Source organism: Cyprinodon tularosa, unplaced genomic scaffold, assembly GCF_016077235.1.
Source record: "Cyprinodon tularosa strain WSP-4 unplaced genomic scaffold, ASM1607723v1 ctg920, whole genome shotgun sequence".
NCBI lineage: Eukaryota > Metazoa > Chordata > Actinopteri > Cyprinodontiformes > Cyprinodontidae > Cyprinodon > Cyprinodon tularosa.
The window spans coordinates 328510-351394 of record NW_024039697.1 but is presented as its reverse complement, the minus strand read 5'-3'; the positions used below and the strand labels follow the sequence as shown (position 1 = coordinate 351394).

The window sequence follows — 22885 nt, the reverse complement described above, 5'->3', positions numbered from 1 at the left end:
GCTCTGTTTTTGTAAATTTGACTGTGAAACATGTGAAGCTGCCAGAGAAACTCTCCAGTAAACGATTTCTGTTGGTTTGGCCTAAAAGTTCAGAGGATCTAAGCTGTTCTTTCTGCTTCGTTCTTCATTTTCTCTGCAGCATTTTCGCCAGTTTGTTACAGCTCTTCTGCATTTTGGGTAATTCTGGTGCGGCGAGTGGCCCAGCGTAAAGTCCCGCCTCCTGCGCTGTGATTGGTCCAGATCTGTTTAATTCATTTTGGTTGGTCAGCCTGGATAAGCTCAACATCATCATTTACAAATCAGGCATTGATCTAAAAACAATCTACAGCTGAAATCACCAATGTTGTCATGAAAAGTAACTTTTAAACATTTTGGAAAATGATAAGAGCCACACTGAGTGTGTGTGCTCCTGTTTTAGAATAAGAGTGAGGACCAGTTTCAGTTTTTAACCTTTTGAGCGACGACATTATGCTGGTCCTTTATGCTGACGGTCAGTGGGTGAGGGTGTGGTATGCTGTGGTAACGGACACATGGTGCTCATCACACATAGCAAGATGAGAGTGTGTGTGGATGTGTGCTTTATATTAGATGAAGGAGGTGTCCTACCTCGATGCAGGAGGAAGGGTTTGGTGTAATCCCAGCTGGAGGTGTCATTGCGGACGACGTTCAGTCTGTTTGGCTGCAGGGGGCGACAGAGCACAGCACCTCTGGGTGGGTGTGTGTGCGTGGGCATAAGACTGAGGATGCATGCATGTTTGTTCACCTGGGTGCATGTTTGTTGGACAGTGTGTGAGTGCGTTTACCCGAGCATACTCGATCTTCAGTGTGCAGCAGCCAGAGTAGATGTCTGCTCCGTTTAGCGCCATTTTGGCTTTCTGAGCATCTTCCACCGACTGAAATGTTGATGCTTTAGTTAAGGATGAGCAACAAGCCAGCAGCCAATCATGAAAGAGAAATGGGTCCGGGAGGTTTAGCTCATCCATCATCCTTCAGGCTGCATCAGAAGCTAATCTGCTTCTGATGCAGCCTGAAAAACAGAACATAGGAAGAGTTTCAGACACAGTTGTATAAATTCAGATGTATAATTAAAAAAAAGGCTGATCTGTTGCCCAAACAGAGAAAACCCTCTGAAAATGGAAACCCAAATATGTCTCTGATAAATGCTGTAAACAAAGAGTTGTCTCATTCCGGCTGGTCATAAACAAGCACTTTACATCAGCTCCAAACCATTTGTGTAAAACTCAAGGTCAGCAACATTCCTCTCACAAAAATGTAGATAGAGAACCAGAACATTAGCTGGAGCTAACGAACCACAGCAGGATCGGATGAGCTCAGCAGTAAGGGGGGAAGCCCACACCAGAGCGGGGCAGAGGCGACAGCTGGCCGCTGCTGGAGGTAGAAGAAGGACAACGGTACCCAGCTGGGCTAACTAGACCAGCTCTTGACAACTTGGCTTGAAGGAACAGAGACTGGCAGTAAGGCATGGGCATGGGCAGTATTAAGACAGAATCCCAGTTTTCTTCTCCTGGATCAGGGCTCTGAAGCCTCACTTTATAGACTGAGCTGTGACATCTATGCTCCTTGGTTCTGTGCTCTGATTGAATGAATGAATGAATCAATGAACACATGGCCAGAACTTTCCATTTTCTTTCATCACATCTGGCTCTTAGTGTGAGTTTCTGGTGAAGCTAACGGACGATTCCTCAGCAGCGTTTTCAGATTCAGTCATTCATTGAATTCAGAAATGGGACCAATGTCAGCAGAAGCATTTCAGCAGACTGTTCTCATTCTCTAATCATTTTTCTTCTATCACAGCAATAAACAGATAAGGAACTGCTAATGTTGAAACATAGAGCTAGAGGAAGGATATTCCACCATGGCCTGGATGCCATTACGTTTGAAGATGACGATGCGCTGGACGTTTCCCACAGGATTACACACAGTGTACAACACATCCTGTAAGAAGAGCAAACACAGAAACTGAGCCGCTTCACAGACTTGAAGGTTATAGCATAATGCAGTGGTCTGCTGATGTCATCAGATCAGGCTTTCATTCATGTGGTTATGTAACCAAATAAACAGCTTTTTAACTCATCCAAATCAATCATCCAGGTCATTTTTAGAAGTAAAAATAGAAGTATACAGTTTTATTGCCTTATAGAAATGGATCAAAATAACAAAGAATAGAAATCTGATCGCTGGATGAATCACAGTAAGTAGCTGGAACAGAAAATATTGTTAAAAAGTTATGGCAGAGGGAATATTCAGAAACATAAACCCAACCTGGGATCCATCTTAGCAGAAGAGAACATTTAGAAAAATACACAACTTCAATAAAATTCCCTTTAATTTATCCCCAGAATGATAAAAATTGATTCTGATTCAGCTTCCATCAATCCCAGTAAACCAAAACAAACAGAACAGAAGGGTTTGCTTCAACAGCTCCACTCACAGTGCTGATGGGGTACAGCGGGTTCTGGATGGACAGCAGAAGGACCTTGTTTCTGCTGGACGGGTCGTCTGCGTTGGTGGGTCGGGTGATTCTCTGGCTGGTGGAGAAGTTAAAGAAGGCCTGCTGGTTGGCGATGAAGATGGGCTCGCTCCCTCCATGCCTCACGCAGCGTTCTGCACTCTCCAAGCTGTCAAACTCCACCAGAGCCTGCCTCTTGAAGGGCATCATCATCACATAGCTGAGGGGGGTGGGGGGGGTGGGGGGCAATCAGTTAATCTGACAGTCTGTTTGGCAAAGTTCTGAACTTTTATTAAACATTTAATGAAACCTTGTTTTGTCCTGTTATTAAAGGAAAAGTTTGGTAATATTCAAAACTCAAAATTCTGAAAGTACTTTAATTTGATATTTTTACATGTTGTTCAATAAATGAGTGTTTCAATGGTGAAGTCCTCTGGAAATCTTCAATAATTGTTGTTGATTGCAGATGTGACTAGTAGTTCCCATTGATTTAGCTTGTAAAGCGGGGAGAATGGCGCTAGGCTTACCGCACCGTGACGTCACTGCTGGAAGATGGCAGGAGGGAGGGGTTACTATATTTGGGCAAAAATGGCCGCTGCCAGACTCAGTGATCACAACTAAAATGATTGTTTTTCTTTTTTACTAAAGTGTCGACTGCTGGGCCGCTGACTGGACTGGACCAGCCTCGGATCTCGCAGCTCGGTTCTGCTGCACTGCAGTCGACCAAAATCTGGGTCGATTTTGAAATTATCCCCGGACAATTATTTTAGGTATGAGAAGTAGGACATGTCCGGGAAAAAGAGCACGTCTGGTCACCCTACCATATCAACTATTTGATGTTTCAGTGAGTGAGTGCTTGTTGCTATGATGCGTCTTTGATCAGCAGCTTCGCTCGTTGTAAACCAACCAATCAGAGCACAGCTCATCTAAATATCCATGATCATACCATAAAAGGAAGAATACCTGTCGTTTCATTAACCAGGCTTGAATTAGAGCTCATAGAACAGCAAATAGGCCATTTTCAGCCCAACCAATGTTACACACCCTATTCAGAGACCTTAAGGACCACATATCCTATAGAATCATTCTATTACCCCTTTAAATCACTGCAAACGTATTAGTTTTAGGTATAAATAACGACCCATTGATCATTCCTTGCTGGATGGACTTTCCCTTTAAGAAACTCTACAGAGATTATAACATTTAACTGAAAGTTTTCTAAAATGATAAAACAGAGAAGGCCCCAAAATGAATCCCTCCACTTTGATACAAATGCACCGGAAACCTGAAGCATGTTCATCCATTTAATCAGGCAGCAGGTCTTAAAGGAAAAGCATGAGCCGGCTATGAAACATGGTGGTGGCAGCATCATGGTTAGGGAATTGTTTCAGCCTCAAATGCTGCTTCGACCTGATGGGAATGTTTTCAACTCATATCAAACTGGTTTGCTCTACAGAAGAGACGTGTTGAACTGCCTGACTCAGAGGAGTGAGAAAGAGAAAAACCAATGAGACGTGGGGCCGATTTAGTCTCAGCCAAAGTTTATGGAATAACAGAAAATGTTATTCTATTTCATTCCTATTGTATGTTCATTCATCATATTAAGTAAAGTGGGCTAAGTGGAGAAGTAAAATGTTGGCATGCTAAAATTACAACGGACTGTTCAGTAAATAAAAACACATCATCAAAGCTAAATTCTGTCCAGCTACGAGAACAAAGAGACAAGCATTTAATAAAAACACATGACAAATGAAAGCGCACAAAGCTGACCTGCTAACCGGATACACATCAGATCATGAGAACATTTGCTGATCAGTAGAAGGAGCAAAAAGCTGGGAGGAGGATCTGCGAATGTCAACGTTTACCACCACAACGCCATTCATCAACCTGCCTCTGATTGCAGGGGCATGTTCTCAAGCTATAGTTGGTGAGTTTAAAAGAACAGAAATGTCTGCTACTATCATTTTGGCGGAGGAGGCGCTGTTACAATAATATATGCCAAAGTCTGCACACGTGTGAAGATTGAGCTGGACTTTTAGAAATGAGAGTAATAGAACAGTAACAGTAGGGAGTGTTTCTTCACAAACGGAACATTTACAGGCAGCAGAGAACCTTCAGGAGAGCCTAAGGATGTCTTTGAACATCCAATATCTAATCTAGTCTACAGATCAAAATGAAAGAAAATGGAAGTAAAGATGAAATACTACCAGATGTTGCCAAACTTTTCCAGTACTTCCACCAGGTCAGCCTCCACCACAGCATCACACAGTCCTCGGACATGGACAACGCACGATGGGGGGATGAGGTGACTGTCCCTTACAGAGTCCTGTAGAGAGCAAAGGATGGACATAAGGTGGACGGTATCTGGGATGATGAAGAACATCGTTATGATGGTATTATTACGCTAGCTTTGTCATATATTACACCAACATCACAGACAGATGGAAAACCTCCACCAGACTGACTTCTCTTTTCAAAATCTCAGATGTAATTGAATTAATTGGTTGTTACTTAGAAGAAAGTCTCTGTTTAGAAGTGTTTCACCAGTCCGAGGTGAAGTAAGGGAGCGTCTCTATAAAATGTTTACAGACAGACTCTACAGATATAACAAAGAACCGAAAAACAAAGAGGGAATCGTTCTTCTTTGAGGTCATCAGATAACGTTGGACAGGTTGACAGTCCCTCCTGTGACTGTAGCATCTGGACTCCACTCTATCAGGGCTGGCAGTGGGTTTGTTAACAACTTTACTGAAACAAACCCAAACATCAGAGGGGCAGTCTGTTCATCCGTATAAAATTCCGAACCAAATCTATCTCCATCTAGAACTGAATTCAACTAAATGTCCCAATGTCACCAAATAATCTACAAAGACTTAGAACTCCTACCAGTTCTTCATCACAGCCTTCCTTAAGAAAGCTCTGTCTGTCAAAAGATCCCATTTAACTGAAATAATGTCCCTTTTTATTCCTACAGACTCTATAACCCGCAACTTTGGACAAACTACCACTAGAACTTTGGACAAACTGCAACTGCAGAACTGCAGGCCCTTTTCAACCCTCCAGTTCATCAGTATGTCTATTGAAAAAGCTGTTTTAGCAGTTAAACACCTTCCTAACAATGACCAATTGCTTCAGTGTCTCACTACCATACAGACTGTCTTTGCCAAGGTGTTCAATGATATCTGTATGCATCCAAACGGTGGAAGAACCACAGCAGACAGGGTTAGTCCAGTATAAAGGACAGTAGGTAACTTTACATCAACAATCAAATATGATGTTCAGGAAGCTTTATCTTAGGGCTCCTCAATATCTACTATACCTACAGTCTCCTCTTGTAGCTATTGTAGTGGTTACTATAGCTACAGGCTCCTCTTGTAGCTATTGTAGTGGTAACTATAGCTGCAGTCTCCTCTTGTAGCTATTGTAGTGGTTACTATAGCTACAGGCTCCTCTTGTAGCTATTGTAGTGGTTACTATAGCTACAGTCTCCTCTTGTAGCTATTGTAGTGGTAACTATAGCTACAGGCTCCTCTTGTAGCTATTGTAGTGGTTACTATAGCTACAGGCTCCTCTTGTAGCTATTGTAGTGGTAACTATAGCTACAGTCTCCTCTTGTAGCTATTGTAGTGGTTACTATAGCTACAGGCTCCTCTTGTAGCTATTGTAGTGGTTACTATAGCTACAGTCTCCTCTTGTAGCTATTGTAGTGGTTACTATAGCTACAGGCTCCTCTTGTAGCTATTGTAGTGGTAACTATAGCTACAGTCTCCTCTTGTAGCTATTGTAGTGGTTACTATAGCTACAGGCTCCTCTTGTAGCTATTGTAGTGGTAACTATAGCTACAGGCTCCTCTTGTAGCTATTGTAGTGGTAACTATAGCTGCAGTCTCCTCTTGTAGCTATTGTAGTGGTTACTATAGCTGCAGTCTCCTCTTGTAGCTATTGTAGTGGTAACTATAGCTACAGGCTCCTCTTGTAGCTATTGTAGTGGTAACTATAGCTACAGGCTCCTCTTGTAGCTATTGTAGTGGTTACTATAGCTACAGGCTCCTCTTGTAGCTATTGTAGTGGTAACTATAGCTACAGGCTCCTCTTGTAGCTATTGTAGTGGTTACTATAGCTACAGTCTCCTCATGTAGCTATTGTAATGGTTTCTATAGCTACAGGCTCCTCTTGTAGCTATTGTAGTGGTTACTATAGCTACAGGCTCCTCTTGTAGCTATTGTAGTGGTTACTATAGCTACAGTCTCCTCTTGTAGCTATTGTAGTGGTAACTATAGCTACAGGCTCCTCTTGTAGCTATTGTAGTGGTAACTATAGCTACAGGCTCCTCTTGTAGCTATTGTAGTGGTTACTATAGCTACAGTCTCCTCTTGTAGCTATTGTAGTGGTTACTATAGCTACAGTCTCCTCTTGTAGCTATTGTAATGGTTTCTATAGCTACAGGCTCCTCTTGTAGCTATTGTAGTGGTAACTATAGCTACAGTCTCCTTTTGTAGCTATTGTAGTGGTTACTATAGCTACAGTCTCCTCTTGTAGCTATTGTAGTGGTTACTATAGCTACAGGCTCCTCTTGTAGCTATTGTAGTGGTAACTATAGCTGCAGTCTCCTCTTGTAGCTATTGTAGTGGTTACTATAGCTACAGGCTCCTCTTGTAGCTATTGTAGTGGTTACTATAGCTACAGTCTCCTCTTGTAGCTATTGTAGTGGTAACTATAGCTACAGGCTCCTCTTGTAGCTATTGTAGTGGTTACTATAGCTACAGGCTCCTCTTGTAGCTATTGTAGTGGTAACTATAGCTACAGTCTCCTCTTGTAGCTATTGTAGTGGTTACTATAGCTACAGGCTCCTCTTGTAGCTATTGTAGTGGTTACTATAGCTACAGTCTCCTCTTGTAGCTATTGTAGTGGTTACTATAGCTACAGGCTCCTCTTGTAGCTATTGTAGTGGTAACTATAGCTACAGTCTCCTCTTGTAGCTATTGTAGTGGTTACTATAGCTACAGGCTCCTCTTGTAGCTATTGTAGTGGTAACTATAGCTGCTGTCTCCTCTTGTAGCTATTGTAGTGGTTACTATAGCTGCAGTCTCCTCTTGTAGCTATTGTAGTGGTAACTATAGCTACAGGCTCCTCTTGTAGCTATTGTAGTGGTAACTATAGCTACAGGCTCCTCTTGTAGCTATTGTAGTGGTTACTATAGCTACAGGCTCCTCTTGTAGCTATTGTAGTGGTAACTATAGCTACAGGCTCCTCTTGTAGCTATTGTAGTGGTTACTATAGCTACAGTCTCCTCATGTAGCTATTGTAATGGTTTCTATAGCTACAGGCTCCTCTTGTAGCTATTGTAGTGGTTACTATAGCTACAGGCTCCTCTTGTAGCTATTGTAGTGGTTACTATAGCTACAGTCTCCTCTTGTAGCTATTGTAGTGGTAACTATAGCTACAGGCTCCTCTTGTAGCTATTGTAGTGGTAACTATAGCTACAGGCTCCTCTTGTAGCTATTGTAGTGGTAACTATAGCTACAGGCTCCTCTTGTAGCTATTGTAGTGGTTACTATAGCTACAGTCTCCTCTTGTAGCTATTGTAGTGGTTACTATAGCTACAGTCTCCTCTTGTAGCTATTGTAATGGTTTCTATAGCTACAGGCTCCTCTTGTAGCTATTGTAGTGGTAACTATAGCTACAGTCTCCTTTAGTAGCTATTGTAGTGGTTACTATAGCTACAGTCTCCTCTTGTAGCTATTGTAGTGGTTACTATAGCTACAGGCTCCTCTTGTAGCTATTGTAGTGGTAACTATAGCTACAGTCTCCTCTTGTAGCTATTGTAGTGGTTACTATAGCTACAGGCTACTCTTGTAGCTATTGTAGTGGTTACTATAGCTACAGTCTCCTCTTGTAGCTATTGTAGTGGCTACTATAGCTACAGGCTCCTCTTGTAGCTATTGTAGTGGTAACTATAGCTACAGTCTCCTCTTGTAGCTATTGTAGTGGTTACTATAGATACAGGCTCCTCTTGTAGCTATTGTAGTGGTTACTATAGCTACAGTCTCCTTTTGTAGCTATTGTAGTGGTTACTATAGCTACAGGCCCCTCTTGTAGCTATTGTAGTGGTTACTATAGCTACAGGCTCCTCTTGTAGCTATTGTAGTGGTAACTATAGCTACAGTCTCCTCTTGTAGCTATTGTAGTGGTTACTATAGCTACAGGCTCCTCTTGTAGCTATTGTAGTGGTTACTATAGCTACAGTCTCCTCTTGTAGCTATTGTAGTGGTTACTATAGCTACAGTCTCCTCTTGTAGCTATTGTAATGGTTTCTATAGCTACAGGCTCCTCTTGTAGCTATTGTAGTGGTAACTATAGCTACAGTCTCCTTTTGTAGCTATTGTAGTGGTTACTATAGCTACAGTCTCCTCTTGTAGCTATTGTAGTGGTTACTATAGCTACAGTCTCCTCTTGTAGCTATTGTAATGGTTTCTATAGCTACAGGCTCCTCTTGTAGCTATTGTAGTGGTAACTATAGCTACAGTCTCCTTTTGTAGCTATTGTAGTGGTTACTATAGCTACAGTCTCCTCTTGTAGCTATTGTAGTGGTAACTATAGCTACAGGCTCCTCTTGTAGCTATTGTAGTGGTTACTATAGCTACAGGCTCCTCTTGTAGCTATTGTAGTGGTAACTATAGCTACAGTCTCCTCTTGTAGCTATTGTAGTGGTTACTATAGCTACAGGCTACTCTTGTAGCTATTGTAGTGGTTACTATAGCTACAGTCTCCTCTTGTAGCTATTGTAGTGGCTACTATAGCTACAGGCTCCTCTTGTAGCTATTGTAGTGGTAACTATAGCTACAGTCTCCTCTTGTAGCTATTGTAGTGGTTACTATAGCTACAGGCTCCTCTTGTAGCTATTGTAGTGGTTACTATAGCTACAGTCTCCTTTTGTAGCTATTGTAGTGGTTACTATAGCTACAGGCCCCTCTTGTAGCTATTGTAGTGGTTACAATAGCTACAGGCTCCTCTTGTAGCTATTGTAGTGGTAACTATAGCTACAGTCTCCTCTTGTAGCTATTGTAGTGGTTACTATAGCTACAGGCTCCTCTTGTAGCTATTGTAGTGGTTACAAGAGACCAATTCTTTAGGTGAATTAAAACCTGACATTTCTCTTTATTAGTGGCTAAGGTGGGAATTAGCATAACTAACAGGCAGGGGGGGAGTTAACATTAGGCAATACTAGGCAGTTGCCTAGGGCCCCAAGTACCTGGGAGCCACATAAAGCTCTGTTTACATGTATGGTTAATACAACTATTCCTTATTTGTGCACATTAATAATGTTTTTGATAAAAATCCATTAGAACACTTATAATATTAAGTGTGTCTCAGCCCCCCACCATTTGAAAACAAACGATGCAAAGAGCAGTGTTGCCAACTTAGCGCTTTAGTCGCTATATTTAGTGACTTTTCAGACCCCTCTAACACTTTGATTTCAAAAAAGCTCCTAGAGCCAAATCTAGCAACATTTTTCTGCTACTGGAGACTTTGGAGACAACATCTAAAAGCAGCGAACTCTGCTCTCCAGAGCAAGTAGATTGGTAACCCCGCCTCCTGCTCTCCTCTATCTTGTCTGCTGTCATGATTCATGCAGCTATTATTTCATCCAAATGAAAAATGGAGAACAGAGAAGCAGATCATGGCTTGTCTACAGTGAAAAGAAGGACTGGGTTATTTACTTTGGCCTTTTTGGAAACACAGGAAGGAGCAATCAGCTAAGTGAGCTTAGTGCTTGGAAAAAATCTTTCATTCCTTTAGAGACAGCATGAAAAGTCAGCTGAGTACAAAACATAGAGAGGAAAACAAGAAGAAAAGGGACAAGAAGAGAGGGACACAACCTAGAACAGATAATGGATGTCTATTCTATTAACATTTCTCTATCTGTAGAATAGGTCTGTTTAATGTGTTGTCTCAATTCAGAGGGGCCCCTGCCTGCAAATTTCCTAAATCCTCCCCTGCTAACAGGCATGAAATGGATAAAAATAGCAGTCTTTATGTAAATGATCTTTACTAATTGTTACTAAAGTTAAATAAATAAACTTTTATGTTATAATCTAATTTCTATGCTACAAAATTATAATTTCCCTCAGGGAAAGTATTTTGAATCTTAAATGGAATATAACTATAAAATTTATACTTGAAGAGTCACCTTTAGGAAGAAAATCATCTAAATGATGCGATGCAGAAAATAACTTTTCAGTTAATGTTTTAATGTTCACAAGAGGGAAGAACCAGCCTATAGAGAGAATAAGTGAACCCAGAAGAAGTAGTAAAAAGGAAGAGATGAATGTCAGAACGATGGTTTGCTGTGAATTTAAACATCTACAGCTGCTTGTTGCTCAAGCAGGCAGCTGTTTTTATACATATTATGCAACCACACTCACATCAACTACAGGTGTTAGAACCAGGCACACTTCAAATGCATCACAATCCTCCTTTTAACCACCCACACTATTTTTATCCTGCATATATTTCAAGATGCACATTGACAGTTTCTATGAGAATTTGGATGTTTCCTTCATGAAGTGTCAGAAGCAGGAACATGTCTTCTTCTTCATGCAGGCTAAACCACCTCCGTCATTCTGACTGAAGACTGAACAACTGTTTCTGTGTCACTCTGCTGCTTTGATGTTGCTCTCTGTATCTGCCAGGTACTTTTATATGTCTATTTTCTTTTAGAGATAGCTCAGATGGTGGAGAACGTCTGTTATCATCATCATCATCATCATCATCATCATCCCGTCTGGCCTCCTGAGCAAACCCAGGCATGTTGGAGGGACCAGGTTCCTGCATCCTGATGTTTTGTGCTGCATCACATCTAGCAGTGTTCTTGTTTGCATCAGACTCTAGTCCTACTGTCAGCCAGAGGTGTCAAAGTATGATTATTTATTTATTTTTTTTACAGTTTCCTGTCTGGCAATGAGAATAATTGTTTTGATGCCAAAAAGAGCCCGGCAGATTTTGCTTTCACAGGTGGAGCAGTTCGGCTATCGCCATCGTGTTCCGCCTGATTTATGCACATAAATAGCTTTATTATGCAGGGAGTATTGCAGATTATATGGACACTGCAATGGGAAAGTAGCAGAGGAAAGGAAAAACAGGAAAAAGGAGAAAAGATGAAAGAAAGAAGAGATGAAAGGGAGATAACCATAAAATGTCTTCAATCTGCTGAAGGTGTCAAAGTATTAATGTTTGTTGATCCAGTAGAAGTATAAATCCTGCTTTTTTTAAGAACCCTGTTGTAGAATTTAGAGGATCAACTTCAGCTTTTTAAAAATGGTACTTTTTCAAAGTGAAAAAGTAAAATTTTTAAGACTACTTAAAGTATAAAAGTAAAAGTAAAGCAGGAAAAATGTTAAGGACAGAAGGTTTAATGCGCTACCCTATTAAAGGAACATTTTTCTACCAGTCTGGATAATTACTTTCTCTTATTTTTATAAATAATGATGTCAAATTTAACATTGCATCATCGTGAAAAACTATTCATTTTGGTAAGTGGTGAACAACAAGTTGGGGTCCGAGTCCAACCATAAAGAAATTAACTGTCTGAATGAGAAAAATTAATTCAATAGTTTTTATTTTCCTTTAAATACCAAGAGGCCATAATAAAAATGAGCTTTAATGAAATAAAACTAATGAGTCTATCTTTTAAATGTGAAGAGTAGACAGAGGTGTCAAGTAACAAAGTACAAATACTTTGTTACTGTACTTAAGTACACTTTTTAGGTATCTCTACTTTACTCCATTACTTATTTTTGTTCCTACTTCTGACTTCTACTCATTACATTTTCACACAAGTATCTGTACTTTCTATTCCTTACATTTTTAAATCAAACGTTACTCGTTACTCTTGGCTTCGGTTTAATGTTTATAAATATTTATTTCCCGTCATGTGCTCCATCCAATGCAGATCATTGGCTCCACCCACATCTAGTGAAAACTAGTGTGATTGGATGAGTCATAGAACGCAAACACTCATTGGTTAGCTAAAGGAAATCATCAGAAGCAAGCAGGTGTTCTTCAAACTGCTAACGTGAATTGTCTATGCCATGCTACAATGTGGGATTCAGAAAAAGATGTTGAAATGTCTGAAAGGTCGGACACAGGCGAGAGCGTATCGGGAGACGGAGACCAACAAGACCTCCCTCATCCTTGGCCCTATCTCTAAGAATTTATAGAAATAGTTGAAAAATTGAGCTTTCAGTTCATATAGTGGCATCTGGCCGTTTTTTAAAGGTTACTTTATACTTTTATACTTTAAGTAGTTTTTGGAGCACATACTTTTTCACTTTTACTTGAGTAAAGAGGTCAAGTTGATCCTTCAACTTTAACCAGTGTTTTTAAACTGCAGCATCTATACTTCTACTTAAGTAACAAATGTGTGAACTTTTGACATCAAAGGGAGTAGAAGTAATGCTTGGTTCAACATTTATCTGATGCATCTTTTACTGAAACTGTTCACTGCTTTAAATAACAGACTGAATAATCTGACTTTATTTACACCTGCAACCGCCTGAAGCTGTGTGTATATATATATATATATATATATATATATATATATATATATATATATATATATATATATATATATATATATATACATAGAGAGAGAAAGAGAGAGTAACTGTGGTTGTGTTGCTGACCTACACAACATGACGTTTAAGCTCTTAATGGGTCACAGGTCCTATAAAAAGTTTGCATAGGACAGAAAACCCAGCAGATAGTTTCAGATGCTGCAGTAATTCACCACACACCTATAACAAAACACACACATACACCATACACACTATCCTTGTGAGGACTTTCCATTGACTTTCATTCACTTCCCACACCCTAACAGTTACCATCACATGCTTAACCAGAAACCTGAGCTCATCTCAGTCCATAAACAGTCGTACAGCTGAGCTCCACCGGTCATTGGTCCCTACAGGTAGCTATAGGTCCCCAACATGAAGCATAGTTTTGAGAAATTGTCCCACAATGCTGCAGAAACATGGCCGCACACACACACCTCTGCCTCTCTTGAGCAGATAAAAGATGAAATAATTTATTCACCATTAAAAATACTGAAAAACAGATTGCAGAAGAAAAACAATAACTTGAAGCTTTAGTTTTTTTCATTCATGAAAACTTCCTGATTGAAATCATTAGGAAGCCCTGAGCTCAGCCCAAAGCCTGACTGTTGATAATGGCCTTTAATGCTCTGATCAAAAGATTACAGAAAAAAAAACCCTTTGGCTGAATGTCTTTAGGAAGAAATTCATCTTTTAGTTCTACAGTGTTTCTATACTGCAAACTGATTTAATTTCCTGGTATTTTACAACATTTTCGGGATTTCTGTTGCAGTTTAATCTTTTTTAATGGTAAAGTTCTGCTGAAGGCAACACTGACTGAGGGTTTGTTGTTGTTTTGCTTTTTAGAAATAACTGGGGGAGCCAGAAATGATGTGTAGGAGAATGAACGCTGAAGAAAAAGAGAAACTTAAGGTGTGAGCATGGTGCAAAAAACCTGAATACAACAGCAAGTGAAGACAAGGGTGGCTGCAAGCGGAAATATCTCTGCACAGTGGCACGGTTCTCTCTTCTTTCTCTCTTTCTTTGTTATGCAAGCATGTGGGTTTTTGCAGCCTGACCTTTTTTATCAAGATGTTTGACTGCAGGCTCAGATTGTTCTGGTTGTCTTTGGTAGGAACCTGAGCTGCAGTCTGTCCAGCAGAGAACACAGGGACATTTGTTTCTATGCTTCTCTCAGGCCAAAAGTCCAAAACTTCAAATAAAAAAATCATCAGTATTGGACTCAATTCCATATTTAAATGCATTGATTGGTGGAAAGATTTTATTTAAATGGGATGAGTAATCAGAATCTATAGTGAAAGGCAGACCATGTTTAAGGCCTGGAGTTATTTTAGCATATCTATGGAAACTATGGCTGATTGCAGCCGCATTTATAAAACAGCAAAGCCCCATCACATGAGGCTACAGATCATTTTTCATTCTCCTAATTATCTTAGCCAAATTCCACTTGCATGAATTCAAATGTCTAAAGAAAAAGCCAGACTTCAATGTTTACTTCATTGATCTTAAGCAATATTTCTATAATACTTGATCCTCCACTCACTGTTGTACTTGTTTATTCTTTAATTGAAATAAAGATTTGGGAAAAAAACACAAAAAACATGAGGCGATAGACGTTAACCGAAAGCTAACCTGAATAGAAACATCAGTGAAAAAAGGGCGGACAAGGTTCACCAATAAAATCTCCTGACCGCTCTGAAAGCCACGGGAAGATGCTGGATGCTGCAAACATGAGGGGAACGTGCTAAAAAAGAAAAAAACAGCAGCAGCTTCACAGAGACGAGGAAACAACAACAAGCATGGCAGCAGAGAAAGGTTTCCAAAGCAGCAAATAAAACCTGTGCAAGCTGTGTCACACATCTATCCAGAAAACTGTTCATCGTAGATAGATGCCTGCCGTCACATTCTACTGCTGCAGATCTATGGGAGCCTTTAGATCTAAACATACAGAAGAACAAGCAGCAGAAAATGACTAGCTTCTCTTTTCAATCTAAAAAGAGATTATCTCAAAAACTACATTTATGATGCATTTATTGCACATTACAAATGTATTATAAATAAATAAAAAATTTAAAAAAGACACAATCTAATGTTTCTGGACAGATCAGCTTCACAACCAAAAGGGTTTCTGTGCAAGCAGGTAAAAAACAGCAGGTTTTATAGCAAAAGTCACTCAGGAACAGGTCCAGCAGAAATGTGGCTAATGCTAACCCACAGACCACGGCTAACATCAGAGCACACTGTTTCACAGCCGTACCTGCAAGTAACCTTAGTTACTATGGCAACGTTAGGATCAGAAAGGGAAGTGGGCTTTATCTAAAAATATCTGAGTAGCCTGAGTAAGTAAAAGTAATGGAATTTGGTTACCGTGGTAACGTTTTCGTTCTCTGTAGTGAAACACACACACACTCCCCTAAATAAATATATTTATATAGCTGTGCACACGCAGAGGCTTGTTGCTGTAGAAACCAAGCGTCAGCCTGTATAAGGTTGTGTGTCTTTATTTAGACGGGAGGAGGTGTTTGGTTACATGTAGCATCCTTCCTGCCTCCTCCACCTGAGGCCTGTGTGGATCTGTTACAACTGACTGTGCTGCTGTGCTGTTTTCACCTCACCTGTGTGTGTGGATGTTTATGTATTTTATAACAACCCCTGCCGCCTGGTGCAGGCAAAGGCCTGGTTGTTTCAGCAGTATAACATCAGGTAATCTCAGATCACAATAATGAAGGAGATGTGGTGCCGCTAGGATATGTTTTTAGGGGGAAACTACATCCCTATCCTTGGTGTAAAGGGTCCACAGAAAAGGATCATTCTAAGTTTTGTGATACAGTATGTTTACATGAATATGTTAGGATGTTTGCTCATCCCGTGTACCAACGGTGGGAACTTTGTTCCCTCATTGGGATCTGGTCCTTATCTGAAGCTCAGACTAAACCTTATTCAATTCAATTCAGTTTATTTCTATTGCACACATTCACAACACGTGTCATCTCAAGTCACTTTACAGTTCACCAGATCATCCAGTCACATTGATTCAAACCAGCCTTAGCAGATGGCCGCTCACACTGAGCCTGGTTCTGCTGGAGGTTTCTTCCTGTTCAAAGGGAGTTTTTCCTCTCCACTGTCACTACAAGCATGCTTAGTGTGAGGGATTGCTGAAGAGTCAATGAGTCGATGCAATCAACTGGTTTTCCTTAGATAGAAAACTTTGAATCAATCTGACTGGATGATCTGGTGAACTGGAAAGCGCCTTGAGATGACATGTGATGTGAATTGGTGCTATAAACTGAATTGATGGATGACTGTGTGAGCAGGTAGCGGACCATAACATCCTCCATGCTGCCGTGGAGCTGGCGGGCTGTGCTTCGTTCTGGGTCCATCTTCAGCAGCAGGGAAGCTCCAAGTTGGATGTTAGGTCTTCTTTGTTCAGAACTCCTGTTGCTTTGCTAAAAAGGAGAAACTTCTGGTCTCCTGATGAAGGTTTAAACTTCATGAGACTCTTCTACTTTACTTATCTGGGAAGTGGAAGACAATGAGACCAGAGATCCCAGAATGTTGGAGAGGATCTACTGCGTCATTGCTGGAGCTACGAGACTCTGTGGACCTGATTCCTGCCTCAAACCTCTGATCGGCAGAACCAAAGCATCATCAGGACCTCACCAGGTACTCACTTCTGATGATGTCGCACCCCGGCAGACCAACAGGGCATTGCTAACTTCACCACGACATCTGCAGCACCCAGTGAGTCAGTGTGAACGTGGTGTGATGTCATCCACCAGATTTATACAGAATTTATTCAGACGGCCCTCTATGTTAAAACAGCAAGAACTAAACCTGCAGAGGCTGTATTTAACCATCTGAAGGCTGAGACGCTCTGCTGCAATTTGGAGAACCAGTCTGTTGTGTCCGTGACCTTGCAAAGCTAAAGCAGGGTGACGGTGGATTTTCTCACCAGTAGGACTGCAACTAACGATTGCTCAGCAAATAGATTGATCTATCCATTATTTTTTCGATTAATCTATTAATACAGGCCAGCTGACAGCTTTGCTAGGGCTCCTCCTCAGTTTATTTTTAATATTCGCTCATAAAGTCACTCAAGCCTTTTTCGCTGTTCTGATCTGAAAAATTACTTCTGCCTTTTAATGGTCAGAGTGTCAATTTTGGCCCCCCCTCTGTCCTGGGACATGACTCAATTGTCTCCCCAAGTCGGCGGGTGTGGATTAATAACCAGATTGCCAAAGTTTCCTTAGAGATTAGAGAAGACTATTTACGGATTTAAACAATATACAGCATAGTGACAGACAAACAAAAAGGTTTTTTATCTTTAATGCAAAATGTTAATATATGTTTCTACAATTTTGATATAATTCCTGCTCTAAGTGGGCCGCTATGTAAGCTAAAGGCATATTACAGAATTAGATGATGATAATTTAAATAATCGATTAATCAGACTAATACTTTCAGCCCTGGTCAGAAGGCAGTTTCAGTACAAAAAGCAAAGTTTTATTGTCATGGTGTCTTTCTATATGGTGAATGTCATTGTTGCTAACACTGCCTGGTCTGCCCCAGAGGAAAAACAACCCACAGAAAAGCATGAGCTCTGAACCAATCACAGCCACCTCCTCTCATCACGCTGCAAACCCAGCCTGAGAAGGCCAGCCGTCTCTACAGAGAGCGGCTGCTTTGGGTCCAGTCATATGCAGAGGGAGATGGCCCTACTTCCTGCTGAGGTCACACATTTCCTGTCAAAGCCACACTCTCACCAAGATGCTGCGCTGTGTCCTTAAAAGAGCTCAGATCTTTACATAAAGCCCTGAACACACTGACGGTTGTAAAGATGAAGGCATCTTTCCTTTTGAATGGCTTCTAAGCCGTCATTTTAAATCGATAACATCATGCCAGTCCTCACACGCAGCAGAGCTTCAAGACTTCCATAGACAGAGTTTCTAAAAATATACAATGAAAAGATGTGCTTTGATTTAGAGAAGGGATTGTGTTTCTAGTGACCGGATGATGGGAGCAGAGTCCAGACAGATCAGGAATAAAATGACCCGAAACTAGAACCTGAGGGAAGCTAAAATAAGGATGTTTGCCTCATAACTAAAGACACGGCACTCATCTGAAATGCTTTCAATCAAGCAAGTAAAACCTGTGTGTAGCTTCACTCCTCTGGGTGGAGTAAAAAACATTAGAAATGCTCATGTTGGGGTCTAATTTACTAAAGTGGTGCCTTGCCAGAGGGCACAGTGGAACATGGCAGGGAAGGAATGGGGAATCAAACTCCCCCCATCCAGTGGCGCCTCCAGAAATGTTTCATGGGGGGGCAGATGGGGTGGCCACTGAAACTAAAAGCCATAATTTCAGGGTTGAATCTACTATAGTGGTAAACCTGCCTGTAGAAATCAGACTTCAGTAAACACCTGCTCAGATCTTGGTGTGATTTTTAATGTCGCCGTCTGTCAGAATGGGACGAAATGCTAACCTGATGCTACTACATTGATAACATTAATGCATTTCATTTGTATTTTCTGTCACGGATTCAACATCAGCTCTGTGAAAAGACTAAACCGTTTGACATTCTTCAAAATCTAAAAATAAAATAAAATGGCATCCATTGTCTTCTGTCCATTATTTCCCTATTAGCTTGTTAGCTCATGAAGCTAATACTGTGAAAGTGAAATACTAAAAAAAAAAAACGTTGTTAAACCAGGCTAAGTCTTCTTGTCCAAGTAAAGTAAACATTCGATAGGATGACAGTCGCCTAAAATGTTTGCATCACTCTATCATTAATTCCACACCGAGAAAAAATTGGTGGAAAAGAAGACATCATTTACATCCAAACAAGTTAATATTTGGTTGAAAATTGAAATGCAAAAAGCCGTAAATTTCAGATTGTTTAAAAGACGTTGAAATCTGGGTTTGTAACATCTTTTTAACGTTTATTATTGGACTACAGTGGGAATAAAATCTGACTGAACAAACAGCCCAATTTAAAACAACTATTTATGGACAACAGTAGCAGCCATTCAAAATGGCCCTTCCCAGTCAAATGCCATCCCAATGGAAGCCCACTCCCTTGCGGCTCCCAGCACAATCCCCTCCAACTTCCACACTGGACGGACCCCCACTTGCATATTTTTTTACTCTGACTCCACCCTTTCACTGAATTACAGGGTCTGACCAGGAGATGGCGCTTCGCTTTAGATCTTAATGTCCACAAATCATGACAGAAATAATATTTTAGTACAAAGATTGATATTTAAAAAGGAATTGTAAGAGACCAGCCAAGGACCAGCCAAGGGCCATTCAAGCACCAGCCAAGGGCCAACCAAGGACCAACCAATGACCAGCCAAGGACCAGTCATGGACCAGTCAAGGACCAACCAAGGACCAGCCAAGGACCAGCCAAGAACCAGTCGAGGACCAACCAAGGACCAAGCAAGGACAAGCCAAGAACCAGCCAAGGACCAACCAAGAACCAGTCGAGGACCAACCAAGGACCAGCCAAGGGCCATTCAAGCACCAGCCAAGGGCCAACCAAGGACCAGCTAAGGACCAACCAAGGACCAACCAAGGGCCAGCCAAGGGCCAACCAAGGACCAGCCAAGGACCAGTCGAGGACCTACCAAGGACCAGCCAAGGACCAGTCGAGGACCAACCAAGGACCAGCCAAGAACCAGTCGAGGACCAGCCAAGGACCAGCCAAGGACCAGCCAAAGACCAGCCAAGAACCAGTCGAGGACCAACCAAGGACCAAGCAAGGACAAGCCAAGAACCAGCCAAGGACCAACCAAGAACCAGTCGAGGACCAACCAAGGACCAGCCAAGGGCCATTCAAGCACCAGCCAAGGGCCAACCAAGGACCAGCCAAGGACCAGCTAAGGACCAACCAAGGACCAACCAAGGGCCAGCCAAGGGCCAACCAAGGACCAGCCAAGGACCAGTCGAGGACCTACCAAGGACCAGCCAAGGACCAGTCGAGGACCAACCAAGGACCAGCCAAGAACCAGTCGAGGACCAGCCAAGGACCAGCTAAGGACCAACCAAGGACCAGCCAAGGACCAGCTAAGGACCAACCAAGGACCAGCCAAGCACCAGTGGAGGACCAACCAAGGACCAGCCAAGGACCAGCTAAGGACCAACCAAGGACCAGCCAAGTACCAGTGGAGGACCAACCAAGGACCAGCCAAAGACCAGTCGAGGACCAGCCAAGGACCAGCTAAGGACCAGTCATGGACCAGTCAAGGACCAACCAAGGACCAGCCAAGGACCAGTCATGGACCAGTCAAGGACCAACCAAGGACCAGCCAAGGACCAGCTAAGGACCAACCAAGGACCAACCAAGGGCCAGCCAAGGGCCAACCAAGGACCAGTCGAGGACCAACCAAGGACCAGCCAAGAACCAGCCAAGGACCAACCAAGGACCAGCCAAGTACCAGTGGAGGACCAACCAAGGACCAGCCAAAGACCAGTCGAGGACCAGCCAAGGACCAGCTAAGGACCAACCAAGGACCAGCCAAGGACCAACCACGGACCAGCCAAGGGCCAGCCAAGTATCAGCCGAGGGCCAACCAAGGACCAACCAAGGACCAGCCAAGGACCAGTCGAGGACCAGCCAAGGACCAGCTAAGGACCAACCAAGGACCAGCCAAGGACCAGCCAAGGACCAGCCAAGGACCAGCCAAAGATCAGCCAAGGACTAACCAAGGACCAGCCAAGGACCAGCCAAGGACCAGTGAAAGACCAGCCAAGTATCAGCCAAGGACTAACCAAGGACCAACCAAGGACCAGCCAAGGACCAGCCAAGGACCAGCCAAGGACCAGCCAAAGATCAGCCAAGGACTAACCAAGGACCAGCCAAGGACCAGTGAAAGACCAGCCAAGTATCAGCCAAGGACTAACCAAGGACCAACCAAGGACCGCCCAAGGACCAGCCAAGGATCAGCCAAGGACCAGCTAAGGACCAGCCAAGGACTAACCAAGGGGCATACGGCTCTATATGAAATCTCCTGAGTTCATTTCTATACTGCCAGTTCACAACACGTCATCTCAAGGATCTTTAGTGATGACTGAATCGGACCGGTTGAAGGTTGCATTCTCCCACGCACTCCTCCTGGATGAGCAGGTAGAGACAGCTTTCAGCAAACATCAGGCTGCGTATCAGATGAACCCACACAGCTGGTGTCACATTTTAGAGGAAACCCGTCATGAAGGAAGCAGCATGCACAGGATGTCTGCAGACGTTCACATCTTCAGAGCATCAAAATGAACGCCGCCGTGTAAGCGTGTTCAAAGCTGGACAGAATGGTCTTTACTTTATCCCGTCCAAAAACAGATGGGTTTAATTCACCCATTAATTGATGCTGGTGGTGAGCTCAATGGTTCTACTGGGGCAGACTGACTGGAACATGGCTGCCATGAATTCATTGCCCTGACCACCAGCAGGAGGACCAGCAGACTCATGGACACTGTTTCTCCTTAAGAGGACACATGTTTCTGATTTCTGAGACAGAGGTGGAGAAATGATGATAGGATGAGTAGAAGAGCTCCTAGACAGGAGCTGCTTCCAGATGGAGGCAGCATGTCAACACGCACTGGGCCAGATCTTCTGCACTGGTTTGCTAAATGATGGCAGTGATCATGAACACAGACTACCACACTGCAAAAAATGGAAATCTAATACGTCAATTTTTCTTAAACTAGATAGATATTTTTCTTGAATTCAGGAGATAACTGAGACACGTTGGCAATTGAGTAAGACAATTTCCTTTCTTATTTCATGTGCTGTTATATAATTATCTTATTTTAAGAGTAAAAATCCTCATTCCACTGGCAGATCATATTATTTATCTGTTCAATTTAAAAGGTAAATACAGTTAATTTAGGAAATCTTGACTTATTTTTCTAGATGCTTTTTTGCAGTGAAGGCTCACACTGGAAAAGTGATCTAGAAATAAGAAAAAATGTCTTAAATTAAGTGTATTTACTCTTAATCTGAGTAGGTAATAGTGATAGTTTGCCAATGGAATGAGTATTTTTACTCTTAAAATAAGATAATCCGCTAATATTCACTTGAAATAAGACAATGCAATTGTGTTTTCTCATTTTAAGTGTAAATTGTGCCTTTCCTTTGACAAAATGTCTATTTTACCTTCTCTTTAAGAAAGAATGACTCATGTAGATTTAGATGTTTTGCAGCGCAGTGTTTGCCTGCTGAGTTTGAACAAGTCAAAGCTGCTGACCATGTGAGAGGGAAGTGGATGATGTGAGAAATGATGAGGATGGAGATCTGACCAAATGTCTTCAGCTGCTCTGATCCTGCTCTCATCTCACCTGCATGTTTCCTTTCTTCACAGCAGAATCTAGAAAAGTGTTTTTCTGGATCAAATCAATCTGTGATGTGACGCAAACAGCTGATGATTTTCGGCAGCATGTGTGACTTTCTATCTTTCCTTCCATGCTGCATTGCTCTGACCTTCCTCGCGCTCCTCCGGCTCCTGCTGTCGCTCCATCCGCTCCCCGCTGCATCCTCGTCGGCAGAGCCCGGTTCTTCCTCCTTCTCTTCCCCTTCCTCCAGGTCCCTTTCCCCGGCCTCCTGCTCCACCTGCTCGGTCCGGGGCCGTTTAGCTGAGCGGTAGAGTCCTCCATCTCCTCCCTGGCCTCCTCCTGCCTCCTTGTCCTCCATCTCAGGAAGGTGTGAGATAATGATTGTAGGCTGGAAAAGCGGAGCGGCCTGATCTCAGCAGCTCCTCTGTCTGTCTGCTGCTCTCTGCCGCCTCCACAGCTGCGCTCTGCCTCTC

At 42.3% G+C, this 22885-nt stretch overlaps 1 protein-coding gene across 1 annotated transcript in view; it reads right to left on the bottom strand.

Annotated features, from left to right (window-relative positions):
- The window catches only part of LOC119776275 (heterogeneous nuclear ribonucleoprotein L-like), a 31108-nt gene extending 8223 nt beyond the window's left edge, over positions 1-22885 (bottom strand). The window contains exons 1-6 of the mRNA XM_038274589.1: positions 22561-22885; positions 4678-4796; positions 2453-2690; positions 1871-1956; positions 804-900; positions 607-679 (exon numbers count right to left, since the gene is read on the bottom strand). Of these exons, the coding sequence (XP_038130517.1) occupies positions 607-679; positions 804-900; positions 1871-1956; positions 2453-2690; positions 4678-4796; positions 22561-22770 (823 nt within the window). The 5' untranslated portion in view covers positions 22771-22885. The remainder of the gene's footprint in view (positions 1-606; positions 680-803; positions 901-1870; positions 1957-2452; positions 2691-4677; positions 4797-22560) is intronic.